We start from the raw sequence: 17,617 nt of genomic DNA on the forward strand, positions 1-17,617 counted from the left end.
TATAACCTAATTAATAAGTGTTTGTGTATATGTGTAAGTTTATATATGAATAAGTATATGTGTAAATGTACATATATATTTATGTGCATAAACTTATTCTACATAAGTTGCTTATGCCATGAAATTCAATTTGGTGGTTAGAAAAATATAAAGAATTAAACAAACCTAATAAAAGTACAAATAGTTATAGTTATAATTGTATAAAGTCATGTGATTGGTGTAAAATTAAATGCTTAAATATACCATTGTACATTATAAAATGCATACCCAATTAGATAGTAATTCCTTGGTTATATATTCTAGACACTGTTGAAACAAGAGGACTTTTTTTATTGGGGGGAAAAAATACCTACCAAGTGGCAATGTTTTAATACGTACAACAAATAAAAATTTTTTAAAAGAAATTGCCCTGGTATTTTAAAAAATAAAATGTACACTTTACTAGTCTATAAAATCTGAGTAATAATATACCAGGCATTGAATCTGCATCTTACTCTTGGAAGGGAAAGGTAGTTTAGCAGGTTAAGCAGAAATAATGTTTTTTATTCCATACAGGTAAATTTGTTACATGCTGGAATTTACTGATAATCACAAGGTCTAAAACGATAGCATGGCCAGAAGAAGTAAGGGTGCAAAGAAACAGGCAAAAACTCTCATCTGTATTTTTAGGGTACTTTTTCTTTGATTTATTACATCATTGCCCTTTTATGTATTAAAAAATTGAATTTTTTTTTTTTTACTAATGTCATTAAGGGCCTTTAACAAGTAGAGCAACTTTAACTAGTAGTCTACAGTTTCTTTGAATGATTTGGAGATAGCAACAGAATATTTCTTTCTTCTTGGAATGTGTATTGGTATTGTCCAGATTTAGGTGAAAGTATTTATCTGATCATAGTAAATTTTTACTAATACCTAATATTCATCAACTATGAATCCCTATAAATTAATAAGTATTATATAAACTCCACTGGCCAAGTGAGCTATAAACACTGCCTCCTCATTCTCTGTAAAGTTCTGTAAGATGCATAACTTGGGCACACAGCTTCCAAGCTGAAATAACTACTTACACTTGTATTTTTCAATTTGTGTAATTTTTGTTTCTCTAGTTTTGGGGTTATCATTAACCAGTTTTTTTCTATATATTAGTCATTATGATATTATAATAAACAAAATTTCAGAAAATTTGAAATGCGGTGGTATTAATTTGATGACATGATAGGAGCAACATTTTACTTGGATTTAATAGTGTTTTACTATTTTGATGTTGTATTGTTTAGGTTGATCATATCTTAATATATTCTAGTAATTGATTTTCTAATATAAGTGATAATAATGTATTATTACATTGGTTACAACCTCTATCAAGGTTTGGATAGTGCGACAGTTTTCCAGATCTAAGATTCAGTGTTTTTAAGTTCAAGTCAGAAAGTATGGTTACTGAGTTAAGCTGAAATATACAAAAGATATATACTGTTCTCTGCAAATTTTCAATATAAGGATAAATAATACTTATGTAAGCTTAAATTGGTCCAAAAATAGTAATTATCATAAATATTGTATCTATGTGGGTCTTGTATACTAAATGAATATTGATAATTCAGTAAATCAAGTTTACTTAAGGTTATCTTATCATACTGTACCCATAATTCAGAATATAGAACCTCAGTACCTCTTTAATCACAAAAAACTTTTACTCACAGAATAATAGATCAACCAGTATTTATTAAGTATCACTATTTTTTTATGCACTTACCTAGTTTACTCTTAAGTATTAAAATCAGAGTAGTATATGCATCAGTATAAATTAGCTTTACAATCCTACTACAGTGTACTTGATATGATTCAGTAGAATTTTTTAAAATTATTACATATTGATAAATCATAAACTCTTGCAAGCTACAAGGGTGTCAGTCACTGCGACAATGTTGGACAATAGAGTGTTGCATGATTATCTTTGGTCCTAGGTTTCCTTACTTCCCTACATTTTGTCACAGCCTTTCCAACTTTTAAATGGGAAGTAGAAAGGTGACTATATGTTTACAATATCTAGAGATAGAGGGGAGGGATAGTGAACTTATTTGTCAATTCACAGCTATGTCACTAAAGTATAATAATGGAAATGCAAATGTCTGGCTCAGGAGCATTATTAAGTTGCAGCATTATGGACTACATAACCTTTTCTGATAATGATGCCCTCCACAAATATTGGTTGGTATTTCAATTCCCAGATATATTACAGTTAACAAGAGAAAATCAAAGTAGAACATAGATATCTCTGGATGAAATCATTTGTCAAAAATAGATCCAAATTAATATTTTTAACAATGGAAATGCCATTTTCTAGGTGTTTACATTTAACATATTCATTATATTACCATTCCCATATTTATATTTTAATTCCCAAGTGACATGGACATACAGTAATGTCACATAGGCTTCACAGAATCTCCAGAAGTTGGTTTAATACTATGCTTGATATATTTCACATGTCGTAGCGAGCCTATCAAAATTGCATACCACCTTAAGGGGAACCCAGTTTTGAGACTCGTCTAATCCTATTTCTTCCCACTTTGGAATCTTAATTAGAAGAGATAAGGGAGAAAAAAAAAAACATCATTTAACTAAATTATTGTCTTGAATCTGTAGCAAAAGGTATAATCCGCAATTGGGCCAATTAGTGAACCCCATAGTTAGCAATGCTGCAGTGAACAATTTGATTAGATCTGACACCATCCTAGTTCCCACTGTTGTTTTGCCAGGTATGATGGTCAGACTTCAAAGAGCTTGAGGCATCAGCAGGGCAAGGTTTGGAGGCCAGCTTAGGTCCGGTTGTTAATCTCTCTGCTAAAACCACAGCGGCTCTCACACAAAACAAGCTTACACGACACAATCATGCGGTATTAAAGTTAGGGTTGAGTCATGCCAATTTGCCTTTGATTTTTTGATGATTGACCAAAGATGGCTACATGACTAGACACATGCTAAAAGTATCCTGATTAGGTAAGTTCCCAAAATATATGAAGTTTTTTTTTTTTTTTAACTTCCTATATAAATGTTGTGAAAGCTTATTCCCTATAATCAAACTTCCAAAGTAATGGTACTGTATATCAGGGGAAATGAGTATTTCTTACTAGCAGCCTGAATCCTGAACTTTCCACTTACCACTTCATACAAATGTGTCCTTACATTAATAATTCCTAAAGGAGAATTGAAAAAGAAATTGTTTCTAAGAGGGAAGCTTTTTGAAAGTCTATTAAGCACCTTGAAAGAAATAGAAGGGAAAAAAAAATTTTCCCTGAGTCATTTATGTTCACTGACAATTTTTCTGAAATTTCTTTATAATTATTTTCCACTTAAATGTTGAGTAAAGTGCCCTTCCAGGATGTGATTGCATAAGTGTTCTTTTCTCTGCATTCTGATTTGCTGGAACATTGCAGTAATGGTGACATGTTTCCATTCTGAGGAGAGCCCAAGGCGGCGTTAGTGTTATTCCGAGTGATTGAAGCTGCCATCTTGCTGACTTTCCCTTGGGCAGCATCAGGCCTGTTTGCTTTTGTGTTCATTTCACATGCTTCCTGTGAATTTGGCTGGCAGAGCATCATTGCTTCATTTAGCAAGAAAAAGTAAATTCATGTTTGGCTATTATATCTCTCCAAGTTTCTGTATGGTCACCAACATCGAAGGTATTAAACTTATAATTTGTTATATCCTATGAATACTGTTTTATTCTTGACACTTAAGGAAAGCATACATTTGAATAGCAAGGTGGTCGCAAAAAGCACAAGTCAAATATTTAGAATCTTTCAAAACAGTCTTCAGTCCATGAGTCTCTCTATCTCACAAAGATCCTCTGGTAGCTGTAGTACAGTAATCTCACCTTTGAGACCAGGATGATAATAGATTCATTACCAACTAATGAATGCAAAGAGAAAAAGATCTCTCCTTTTAAAATGCTGCAGACGCAAACATTTCTATATGCTGTGTGGTGTGGCTCCAGGAAAATTACATTGCAGTAGTCCAAGAATTTTCTTCAAGCCTTTGTAGAACTACTGTAGTAGAATTCGCCCAGCTTCCATGATATTTCTTGAATCATTTCCTCCCACAGTGAGTTATTTTTCTGTCGAAGGAAGTAAAAAAAAAAGAGAAAACAAATAATGACAACAAATCTTGGCTGTCTCATTTCATCAGCCAGAAGCTAAGAATGTGTATTTTACTAATATATTCTGCAGGATGCCTAGAAGAGTAACAAATACAGTATTGAGCTTAATAAATATGGTATCCATATTTATGATATGTGATTCCACATATGTTGTTGATATAGGTAGCTTTACAGGTGTTTTGTACCAAAATATCCTCACTTCTTCCTCCATATCTTTGCACAGCTGATGTCCAGAATATCCATCCCTCCCATCCCTTCATGACTACTTCTTCTCATTGGATTGTGGGTTAACTATCTCAATCTCTTTCTTAGAGATGTCGTCTTCTACTAACCCATCTGAAGTATTCACTCAGTTACCTGCTGTCATGTACTTACTGTATTTTAATTCTCAGTATAGCACTTACGTATTATATAATTGTTTACCAGTTAATTTGTTTATTTTTCCCAACCTCACTCAACCTCACCTGTTGTAATCTTCAGAGACATCGTCTGTCTTATTTGCAGCTAAATACTAATAAGCACATATAGTAGGTGTTCCATAAATATTTGTTGTTAAAGTACTATTTTTAAAGTAACTCATGTCTACTCTCAGAGTATTTAAAAACATACCTTCGGTATCTCATTTGATTGTGTTGGGTGCTTTCACATACATGACCATATTTTATTCTTATTTGAGCCTCACAGAAACCCTTGCCATAGGCGTTACTAAACACATTTTTTTAAATTCATCTTTATTGTTGAAAGTATTATAGATGTCCCCCTTCCCCTCCCTATTGACTCTTTCCAGCCCATTCCAGTCACCTCCCCGGGTTTTCCCTGCACTACTGTCTGTCCATAGGCAATACATATATGCATATAAGTTAGTTTATTTCTTCCCACCTCCCCCTATTCCCTTTGAAATTACTGCACACATTTTAATGTAAGGAAATATAAGGAATTCCATAACCCTCCCAAAGTCATAGAGCTGTGTTTGGAGCCAGGATCAAATCCACATCTCTGACTCTATGAGCAGAATTACCCTGGAAAGTTAACATGTTCAGGAGCTCTGTTAATTATTATTATTTAAAAATAAAACATTTATTGAGTGTTTGACAGGGGTCTGGGACTAGTGCAAGTGCTTTATTGCCATTACCTCATAGATTTCATAACTATCACATATCATTATTATCTACATTTTATTAATCAGGAAACTTAAGGTTCAGAGAGACCAAGCAACTTAACTAATCCAAAGTCACAAAGTTAATCGCTGACAGACATGACACTTAAATTCAAGTCTATCTTATTCCAAAGCCTGTGCTCTTTAACCACTAACTACTCACCATACCCCAGGATTTACTACCATTTCAGTTTCAGTACAAAAGCCAGAAGGCCTCTGCCATGATGCGTTCAAACAAACAAACAAAAAACTCAAAAAAAAAAAAAAAAATGTATCCTAGCAAGCATCTCTACTCTATTTTAATAAAATACATGATAAAATTCAGATTGGCTTACTCATAGTTTCTCCCTTATATAACATCTGCTACGTATATAGACATGAACATGTTAGGGTGGCAGAATTGCTTTTTCCTTATTTTTTACTTAGTATTTTTGTTATGTGATAGCAATTTTTTAATTTAAAAAATTAATTTTCAGAAAATATAATGCTATACCCAGAAATACTATCCACTTCTATAAGACTTCTGAATTTTTGCTGCATAAGGTAGGGAAAGTATTCTGTACAAACACACATAGTTCCCTTGTTCCAGTCAACTACTTTGATGTGGTTCAAAAGTATACCAAACTTAATATTATTAAATTGTATATTATTATTTTATTCACATAAGTTCTACATTCAGGAATTTTTGCGAATAGTAATTTGCTCATAGACAGTTTCTGTGTTTATATTTTATTTCTTGTAGTTTTTAAGTTGTTTTAAAAGTATCTTCTTTAGAGCATCAGACATTATTTTGTGAGATTATTAAGGTATATACAACTTAAAAGACAATGAGTCTACCAAATTCAATTTTTTAAATTTTGCTTCCCCTTTTATTATAACTAGTTCTAATGAAGATTTGATCCATTCATAGTAAAACCTATTTTCTGTTACAAATGTGTGTTTTTTTATTGGAAGTTCTTTGAATATCATCTACAAGCAAAATTAAGCATTAAATCTTCTGATTGCAAAATGTTTTCTTCTTTTATTCATTAATATTACTAAAATTGTTTCCTATAATTTAATAATAAGAAGAAATTGTGTTATTCATTAAGAAAATATGATGTTAAATATACTGGTAAACTATTAGTTTTTATAAGGTAGGATTTGGGGATCGTAATAACTAAGAGAAACTGGGATATAATGGAAATGCCTTTATCCACGAAACCAGTAAAGAAGTTTTCTTATCTAAGTGGAAATGCAAATTTTGTCACAGTTATCATGTGTCATAACTCCCTGCCACTGTAGACATTTCATAGCGTAGCCAGTTCAGGTTCTGTGTGTCTGTACAGTGAAGTTCACTGAACTGTTTTGTCAGATGCTGTCAAGTCAACCGACCGTTACTATAGAGAATCTAACCAAATCATTGTGACGTGAGCCTTCCAGAACTAAGATACCCAATATGAATGGTTTAATGAAATTGAGTATTTGGTTTCAGTTTTTTGTAAGATTGTCAAAATATATTTCACTTATTCATAAATTTCTGAATTAACTAGTTGAAATATCTGTCCCTATACTTTATTAAAATTTTGTTTTAAATATTACTTAATATAAGTAACACTTGAAATGCATTTAGGTATTTGAGTATGTTTTGTTAGGTACTTGATTCTTCACTAAACATTTTAAAGTAAAGTTCTAATTGTATAGTTATTTAGTAAAAAAGATAAGTGTCTTCTACTAAAATTAAAATTTTCTGTTATAAGGAAGCTTGTTTCAAGTTTCTAATAACTACTTTTTTAATCCTTACGTGAGGATATTTTTCCATTAATTTTAGAGAGAGTGGAAGAGAGAGGGAAAGACAGAGAGAAACATCGATGTGAGAGAATCACATCGATTGGTTGCCTCCTGCACGAGCCCTGACCAGGACTGAGGACAAGCCTGCAACTGAAGGGTCCTCACTCTCTCCACTGAGCCAAACCGGCTAGGGCTCAAATAACTTTTTATTTCCAAAGGCTATTATGAAAAACAAAGTTGTATTTGATTACAAAGAACTTAATGAAAGTTTTGTTCATGTTATAAATATTTCTTATATAATTAGAAAAACAGTTTATTTATGTTATCTAAAAGGTATTATTACAGTGTAGACTTAGTTAAATGCCTTACTTATGTACATATTTTGATGGGTGGGGTGCTGTTGCTATTTCTGTTCAATAACCTCAGAAATATTTTACCAACTTATACTGTAGCTATGGTGTAGCATTGAAAACCTTCTAACAAAAAGCTTCTTGATGCAATTAAAGGTCACGTGTACATATTGTAATAGGCTACTCATTTACAAGATCTTTGTTAAGGGTCAGTGATATAGCATGAAATGGATTGCCCTTGTTGAGCCCATAAATAAATGGGTCAATTTATGTCATATTCAGTGGGCAAAGAAAAAAGCTAACACAATACCAGTTTATTAATACTTTTACAAACAAATTGCTAAAATGTTAAGCACAACCAAATGCACTAGTATTGTATTCTTGACATAAATAATTACAGAAATTTATTAGAATATATAACCGCAGTTTTTAAGGAGAACTGCTTATATGCACACATTTTTGTTTGTTTAAATATATAGATCACATGCAGATACAGAAAAACACCACATAGTGATAGTGTTCAAATGTCTTTTACCATAAAACTAGCATATTTTAAAGTGTCTCAGATGTATATACTCCATTTTTTCTGTATTGAAGTTCAAAACTTGCCAGGGATAGTCATGAAAACAGACTCAAACTAGATAGTGATTTATTTTAATTTGCTTTCATAGCCTTTCCAATGCTCTTAGGGGGGGGAAATGTTGGTGCAGATTAAGTATTAGTAATGAATTCAGTCACCTGATTTTTTCAATAAATTAAGACTTTAGGGCAGAAATAAAACTAATAATGAAAAGAAAATATTTTATACCTTATAATAATTTTAATACACTTAGATGTTACATGTTACATATGTATTTGTCAGGTATAAATCATTTTTTATTCTCAAACTAAAATCAAGTGAGTAAAAATGTTCTAATGAAATAAATTTGTTTAACACTTTCTAATTTTCTTTTTGGTTGCTGTTTACTATCAAAAATGAAAAAAATTTAAATTGTAATCAATGCCAAACCAAATCTTCTGAGTCAAACAAAAATAATTTAACAATGGGTTTGAATTAAGAATCAAATGAATAATGATCTGTCACCCTATAGAACCGATTGGTCTATAACAATACTAAGGCCAATCCTACATAATAAAAGCCTCATATGCAAATTGACCATCACTCCAACACAAGATGGCTGCCCCCATGTGGTCAAAGATGGCTGCCCCCTTGTGGACACAAGATGGCCAGCAGGGGAGGGCAGTTAGGGGTGACCCAGGCCGGCAGAGGAGGGCAGTTGGGGGTGACCAGGCCTGCGGGGGGGGGGGCTGTTGGTGGGGACCAGGACTGCAGGGGAGGGCAGTTAGGGGTGACTGGCCAGCAGGGGAAGGCAGTTGGGGGTGACCAGGCCTGCAGGGGAGGACAGTTAAGGGCAACCAGGCCAGCAGGGGAGGGCAGTTAGGGGTGTTACCAGGCCTGTAGGGGAGGACAGTTAGCGGCAGCCAGGCTGACAGAAGAGGGCAGTTAGGGGTGACCAGGCCAGCAGGGAGGGCAGTTAAGAGCAATCAGGCTGGCAGGGGAGCAGTTAGACATTGATCAGGCTGGCATGGGAGTGGTTAGGGGGTGATCAGGCTGGCAGGCAGAAGCGGTTAGGGGCAATCAAGCAGGCAGACAGGCAAACATTTGGGAGCCAGTAGTCCTGGATTGTGAGAGGGATGTCCGACTGCCCGTTTAGGCCCGATTCTGGATGTGATCGGGCCTAAACAGGCAGTCGGACATCCCTCGAGGGGTCCCAGATCGGAGAGGGTGCAGGCTGGGCCCAAGGAACAGCCCCCCCATGCACGAATTTCATGCACCAGGCCGCTAGTCAATTATAAAGTTAGTAGCCAAGAAAAACCCTGACCTAAGTAATCTCTGCTTGTTATTTAGCTCTTGACTATCCATTCTGCACTGTTTGTTTTTGCTGCCATACTTTAGCACAGTGAAAATACCATACATAAGCCTCTTTTATAAAGTATCAAAACTTTGGAAAAATGTTCATTTAGGGGCATAAATGCTGTAAACTTATGTGTGTTTTACTCATCATTGTATCCCCTTTTTCTAGTTCAGTGCCTGATCAAGTAGGTGCTCAGAAGATAATGAATGAATGAATGAACAAATGAATCCTCCTGACAGTGCTCAAAACACATTAGAGAGTGTGACTGTAAAAATCTCACCATTTCAGACTATATGAAATAGTAGGATAATGCTAATACAGTTTCCATAAGTGGATAATATATTTCCAAGATTTTTCATAAGTAAAATAACCTTCAAAAAATATTGGCTAATAATATAATGAACTGTTATTGCTGAAATAAAGTCGAACTGTGTCCTCAAAAATACCAGATAGGAAATGACGTAAAATATAATATTTACTTAACAAAAGTGATCGATATACTATTTGAATCATGATTTCCTTTTTGTCATTTTCTTGCCACTTGAAAATTATTTTGAATGTTTCATCTTCAAAGATTCTATAAGTTTTCTCAATTTGCAAAACCCTCCCATCTCTTTAGGTTTAAAGTAGTTATGCTTTCTAACCCCCATTGACTCAGCACTTGCTTGTTAATATGTCCGGTCTTCTCTGGACAGTAGGACTGATTTTATTGCCTATATGTTTTCCTGGCTTTAAACAGGAAAAGATTTGTGAGTTAGGAGTGAAATAATTATGTACAATGGAATCTAACACAACATATTGGATATTCCACAGTTCAGATTTAAATACACATTAGCAGTAAAGCGACTAATATCTAGATATAACAGAATCTGGAACTATCACTATTGAAAAATCATGCCCTTGAACTCTGTGTACATGGAGCCAACAAATCCCAATCTAGTTCTTTAGTTTGGCTTCTTAAGATTTTCCTCCTGGAAACCATTCTAGTCCAGATAGAAATTTAAGACAATTATATTCAGAAGAAAAGTTTTATAGTGCATAATTTATACCGAATGCATTCCTTCATAGTATGTCCTATTGACTTAACGTGTAATTCAGTCGAGAACCAGAAAGTACATGTAAAGATATTTTGAAATGTGATCTACTCTTTGTAGTGCCACATTGGCCATTATTTTTCTTCAACATTCAATTATTACAACATTCCCATCATTCTATTGGAAAAGTTCTTTTTTTAAACTTTTATTTTATTTTTTAATATATTTTTATTGATTTCAGAGAGGAATGGAGGAGAGAGAGATAGAAACAATCACTGATGAGAGAGAATCATTGATCCACTGCCTCCTGCAGGCACCCCACTGGGGACCAAGCCCGCAATCCAGGCATGTGCCCTTGACCAGAATCGAACTTGGGACCCTTCAGTCCACTGGCTGACGCTCCATCCACTGAGCCAAACTGGCCAGGGCATTGGGAAAGTTCTTATGCTTTGGTCCATGTAAGTTAGATAAGTAAAAGACAATATTAAATCAAGTATGCCCTTGATGCTTTAAGCATGAGGTTAGCAAACTGTGGCCCGTGGGCCAGATCCAACTCCATTGTTTTTCTAAATAAACTTGTATTGGAACACAGACAGGTCTGCTCATTTATGCATTGTCTGTGGTTGCTTTCACTCTACATCCTTTAAAGGAATCATTTCTAAAATAAATAAAAAAGAATCAACAAGAAATATTAAATTAATAGCCTTGAATGCTGAAGTAAAAATGCTTTATGAATTATAGGTTCATATAATTTAAATACTATTAAAATGCAATGTTTTTGTTTATAGCATGTTTGAATTCACAAATGAACTTCAAATGATTAATAGTAATAAAAATCAACATTAAATGCAGTTTTTCAAGTTTATTGTAGTCTATTTAACATGATTTTACTGTACAGTACATTAAAATGTAGCATTAAACTTTTGGTGATGGATAATGAGTCATAAGGATATATTTCTAGCAAGTATTGATTTTATAAAAAGAATTATACCAAAAAAGATTAGCTGTTCACTATCCACACTACCTAGCATATATAATTGATAATCAAATTAAAACAGTAAGTTTAAGCAGGCACTATGGATCAAGAAGTCTTATTAATTTTTCATTTTATTTTTTTTTAACTGTAGGAATTTCTTAAGCAAGGAAATAAGGTCATATAGAATCTTAAAATGTAAATATATTATTATAAGTAATTTTGGAGCTGATAAAATAATTTTTAAGTCATGAGATTCTTGAGTTGGAATTTTTGAACATTTTAGGTAGGAAGTTTAAATATGAGGACAGTTTTACTCAAAATTGCTTTTGTTTCAGTTAATGCCTATTATTATTTTTTAAATAATTATATAAAGATTTGTGTCCTTGGCATTTTAAAATTATTTTAAAATTAGATAAAATAAAATTCCTTTTTAAAGGTGTTTATATAGTAAGATGCAAAAGATTGCATGAAACTTCGCAAAAAGGACTCAACTTGGTGTTTTCAGCCTAATAAAAATGTTGTAGAAATACTTGTAAGCTTGAAAATCACACTAGCTATTCTTGTTTCAAATTCTGTTTAATATATTGTTCAGTATGATTTTATAATAAACAGATTACTCCTTGAACAGGAATTAAGAATAAAGCTGCCAGGAAGGGGTTTTGTTGTCAGAGTAGTTCCCGCCTCATGTTTTGTAAGAGATTTCATGGTCCCATTGTAAAGAGTAGATGATTTAAAACGTGTTCCCAAGATAAACTTTCCCATTGTCATTAATGAGGATGGATAATACTGAGTGACAAGTGCATTAGGAATGACACAGAAAGAGCTGTTAGATTTGTCAGAGTCTATCACTTCAGGCGGTGACACTTGAGGACATTCTTTTTTGTGGATATTTGGGATGGGGGGTCTGATTTAAAGATGCCAAAGTTTGTGTTTGCTTATAGAATAATGTATTTTATAATTTACAGATATATATTTTACTGTGTAAAGAAAATATCTGCAAGGTTATTTCCATTTTCTTTCACATTTTAACTTTATTCTCTTATATATTCTTATTTCTTCCTAAGAAAATCATCAAACTGTGTAACATTTAAATGTTAAAATATTTAGCAAAAAAGCTAATTTTTAGGAAAAGTCTTATTTTTTGGAATATCCAACTGAAGAAAAGATATTTAAAATTACATAGGTTCTAAAAAATATTTTGCTGTCTTATTCCTCTATATAAGAGGGGACTCTTCTGCATTACCTTGAGAATAAATATTTTGAAATAAGATACATGTAATTTATATTATCTTTTAAAATATATATTACTTTACAGAAACACATTTTAAATATTAATCAATGAATGATTAATAATGAATGACTTTCCTGGTATTTAAAGTATTTTCAAACTGTTGTATGCCTCTCAATTTCGGTTTCGAATATGCAATTGGTCACTTTTTCGCCTTGATTCATCTTTCATGCTGCCAACCAAATTTTGTCTCTGTACACCTTTTTGACACTAATAATGACTGAGTCTGTGTTCATTTGAGTTCAAGATTTCCCAGGCGGCAGTTTGGAGCTAAGATAAACTATCTATCATGATTGCATACCACTAATCTGTCTCATCCAAACCACTCTATGACTGAAATTATACTTGACAGTTCACTTCTTCTTGATGAGCCTGAGGTGAACATAGCTACAGCCCATCCCTGGGAGGACATGGCAACTACTCCATATGCTGGAAGGGTCCATTTATTAGTGAAACAAGTCTTAAACTGTGCCTGTGGTAGAGAGAGGTTTTCTCTGTCTCTCCCCCTACCTCCCTCTCTCTATCTCTCTCTTTTTGCATTTTCATTTTGTACTTTTAGACTAAAAAAATTTTTTAACCCCAAAACATTTGGTAAACATTTTCTGCTCTTACAAGTTCTACCTATAAGTTAGTTTCACAGTGTAGTTAAAAACCATAAAGTCATTTTTAAAATACATATGCTTTCTAAAATGTTCTTTTTTTAAAAAAAAAAATATTTTATTGATTTTTTACAGAGAGGAAGAGAGAGGGATAGAGAGTTAGAAGCATCGATGAGACAGAAACATCAATCAGCTGCCTCCTGTACACCCCCTACTGGGGATGTGCCCCCAACCAAGGCACATGCCCTTGACCGGAATCGAACCTGGGACCCTTGAGTCCGCAGGCCGACGCTCTATCCACCGAGCCAAACCGGTTTCGGCTAAAATGTTCTTTATTTACATACCATAAGTGTCAAATATCAAAGCTTTCCTGTTAGTATTTTGACTCTTACCAGAATTTACCAGTTCTTGAAACATCTCAGTAAAAAAAAACTTTTAATCTTCACTCAAAGATATGTTTATTGATTTTTAGAGAGAGGAAAGGAGGAAGATAAAGAAACATGGATTGGTTGCCTCCCATACCCACCTAACCTGCTACCTAGGTATGTGCTCTGATCAGGAATCAAACCCATGAGCTCTCAGTGCATAGGAGGACACTCCAACCAGCTGAGCCACACCAGCCAGGGCCAGCTCAGTAAATTTTTGTCTTTCAAAAATGTTTCTATAAAGAGTTTCTCTCATTTTAACATAATATTTTAAAATAAGTTTCAAATTCTTTATTTATAAATTATTTTAAAGATTTGAATAAAACAAACTGAACAGTGTGGTAGAAAATATTTTAATTTTTTATAAAGATTCCTTAAGTGAACTTAATTGTCACCTTTACTATTGCTATGCAGAGTCTAGAGAAAAATGACTGAGAAAATAAACTCATTAACTGCCTGATATTCTTTTTGTAAAAATGCCTTTCCTTGGGGATCAGAAATGCCATACATTTTGAGATGGTGGACAAGGAGATGTTAAAGAATTTATTGCTAATACCCTGGAAAAAAAGAAATCTAAAGGAATTTTCAAGAATGTATAAGGAGGGTGTGATAGTAAGGCTACTTCTACTATACTAATCAACAGAGAAACCAGTGAACAACAGATTTAATGTGGAAAAGGAAAGATTGAGGTTATTTAAACGAAGCGCTTTGACTAATTATAATATATAGAAAGTTGTTATAAAGTGGAACCTATTTTAATCTGTCCTGGATTATTGAAATGTAATTCCACCGGAAGATGTTCAGATGGCCTGGACAATTTTGCTCGTGTTGTTCTGTTGGTCATCAGAGCAGGCACTTAGTAAGTTTACTCCTCATTGTCCTTTACTTAAAAGTGTCTCATTCCCTGGAAAGATTCCTTTAGCAAGGGCAATATTTTCTATAACCTATTAATCAGCAGTGGAATCACTAGTGCATTCTGCACAAAGCTTTTCTAAATCACCTCATGTCTAATAATCATCAACTCTTTTTTTGGAAGCTTACATAAATTAATTTCCTAGAATTACAGAGATAATTATTTAGTCAGTATAGTGAATGAAATACTCATATAGTGGGGTGCAAGATAAATTATTTTTAAGTGAACTTGATTTGCTTCAACTCTTACTATTTACTACTACAGTATTTTTATTTCAACTAACATAACAGTTACTGGAGAGCCATTTAAGATTTCAGTAACATCACCTAAAATAAATATCCTGGGGGAAAAGTAAAAATAAACTATTGACATATTTCCACATTTTTATTTTAACTCCATAATTTCTGCAGTGGCCTGCATATCTTTCTGAAGAAAAGGGAGTTTTATCAAAGTAAATTAGTAAACTACCTATGTATAGTCTTTATTTGGAAAGCAATTGAATATAAAAAGTCTAACTTATACACTAACTCCAATGGTATGCAGTTTTAATTTTGTGCTAAATTTTAACTTAGGCAGTAAAATCTGTGATCCATTCATCTTACCATATCCAATTACTCCTCCTATCTAATTATATGATCATTAAATGTACTTTTTTACTATATGATGCATCTGCATATTTTAAAAATAAAATTGCTTTCATGTTTCCCACAAGCATCTATTTTCTAATCAGAAGAGTTGATATTATATTGCTTTACAGTAAATATTCAAAAAGTTAAAACTGGTAATTATTGAATAGTTATGATCTGAAAAAGTAATTGCTTCATTTGCAAAAAAGAATTTGTTTATTGTATGGAATATTTAAGTAATTATGCTTTTCGTTTGGGGTTTTAATATAGCCTTTTAAAAATACTCTTGTAGGCCTAAGCATGGTACACCGTGAATCCTGTTTAAAAAAAAAAGTCACAAAACAAAGGAAAATGCTAGTGCTAAGTAAGTTATATAAACTTATGCTGGAAATGTGCCTTAGTACTATCACATTAGGAAAAATTATTGTGCTCTACAGACTATTTTTAATAAAATAATTGGCACCAGAAGGAATAATACTTTCTCACTAAAATAATTCCCTCATCTTTGCTTTTGAAATTGGGACGAAATTTTCTTTGTGTGAGCGTGTGTGTGTGTGTGTGTGTGTGTGTGTGTGTGTGTGTGTGTGTGTGTGTGTGTGTAAGAGTCTCATAGAGAAAAATGTAAGAAATTCTGTCATTTTTAATACCCTGACTTACAATGAAACATTTTATTTCAATATAATGTACATATTGATCAATTAAAGTTTCAAAGACTAGTAACATGAAAGCAAGATCAACTATAGATTTTTATTAATTCAGGTAGTAATTCTTTATGAAGGTACTTTTAGTGTTTTTAATGTAGTCCAGTGCTTTTTATCAAAATACATGTCCTTAAGATCTGGCCTCTGGCTGCCTATCCAGTCTTATCTCTTGCCTGAGCTCCAAGTTGCAGCCTGACTTTTACCTGTGGTCCCTGTACTGTCTTTTGTAAGTGCCAAAAATATTCTTGTAAATTTTCTATATATAGCACTTCCAACATTATTTTAATTTTCTTGTTTCCCTACTTTACCCTACTGTAAGCTGGTGGCAGAAACTGTCATGTTCTCATTCACTGATGTATACACGGAACCTAACACAGAATATAGCATACAGGGGTGGGCAAAAGTGGGTTTACAGTTGTGAGTACATGAAACAGCTTATTCTGGGATGATTACTTATTAATTATCATATTATTTATTCGTATTATACATTAAACCTACTTTTGCTCACCCAGTGCAGTAGGTGTTCAGTAAATATTTGTTGAATGAAAAACTGAGAGAATATGTGACTTGGTTAAGTATCTGACATCTATTTTTTTTAATCGTCATAAGAACACTTCACGTGAGATCTACCCTCTTAACAAAATTTTAAGTGGATAATACATATTGTTGACTATAGGTACAGTGTTGTAACCTGTCTGCATCTGTAATTAGCTCTCCATGTGGATCTCAGTTGTCTGCTCTTTAGGGAGCAGCACTGTTAATCAGTTCTCAAAGCCCAGTCAAGGCAACCCTTTCCCTGCAGTAGCAGCCGTACCAAACTATTTAAAATTTCCCTAGCTACAAAACTGTTTCTTGTCTTTAAGGTTGCAATACTTCCCCATATCAACTTGGAATTTTTTCAAAAATACTTTAACAGCTAACTCAGTCTTTTCTTCTTTGTGAAGATTTTGCTGGCTCCTTCTCCACTCCACTCACCCTTCCCTGCCACGTTATTGACTTCTCTCTAAATCATTGGCTTATGTTAAACTACCCTTTTAATGAGAAAATCTGTTACTTGATGCATTAGAACTCTATCAAATAACTTTTATTTTTATTTTAATGCCTTTTTTAGCTGGTCTGCATTACCTCCCACCTCTGTAGACCTGTGGTAGAGGTTCACTGTGGATAGCTATCAGGATCACTAATTAAAGCCCAACCAACTGAGCTTTAGTTGGAGATTAAAATGTACCCTTGAAATATAGGGGAGGTGCCAAGTTGATAACATCTTGATAACATTGGATAATAATATCCCATGGGCTTACGTATTCATTGTTCCTAGTCAATTGACATTTATATCTATTATCACTTGAGGGAAACATGATTAATTATTTCATGATAATTTGAATCATTGTTTAGAACTCAGTTTGGAAGTGTTGTGTCCTGGCCATCTTTGCTACCGTTCCTTTAGAGCAGTGGTTCTCAACCTTTCTAATGCCACGACCCTTTAATACAGTTCCTCATGTTGTAGTGACCCCCAACCATAAAATTATTTTCGTTGCTACTTCATAACTGTAATTTTGCTACTGTTATGAATCGTAATGTAAATATCTGTGTTTTCCGATGGTCTTAGGTGACCCTGCTAGCGGTTCTCAACCAAGCCAGGGATGAGTTCTCCTTCCAATTCTTACATAATAGCCTCCTTGTTTTCTAAATAGGAGATTCCTT

General features: G+C 33.5%; 1 protein-coding gene across 6 annotated transcripts in view; it reads left to right on the plus strand.

Annotated features, from left to right (window-relative positions):
- The window catches only part of ELP4 (elongator acetyltransferase complex subunit 4), a 175,984-nt gene that overhangs the window by 75,964 nt on the left and 82,403 nt on the right, over positions 1-17,617 (plus strand). The window contains exon 10 of one of the 6 annotated variants that reach the window (XM_054725790.1): positions 4,383-4,445. The exons of the other annotated variants lie outside the window; for them this stretch is intronic. Within the exon in view, the coding sequence (XP_054581765.1) occupies positions 4,383-4,421 (39 nt within the window). The 3' untranslated portion in view covers positions 4,422-4,445. Of the gene's footprint in view, positions 1-4,382; positions 4,446-17,617 lie in introns of those variants that run through there. 6 annotated transcript variants of the gene reach the window in all.

This window comes from Eptesicus fuscus, chromosome 13, assembly GCF_027574615.1.
Source record: "Eptesicus fuscus isolate TK198812 chromosome 13, DD_ASM_mEF_20220401, whole genome shotgun sequence".
Classification (NCBI taxonomy): domain Eukaryota; kingdom Metazoa; phylum Chordata; class Mammalia; order Chiroptera; family Vespertilionidae; genus Eptesicus; species Eptesicus fuscus.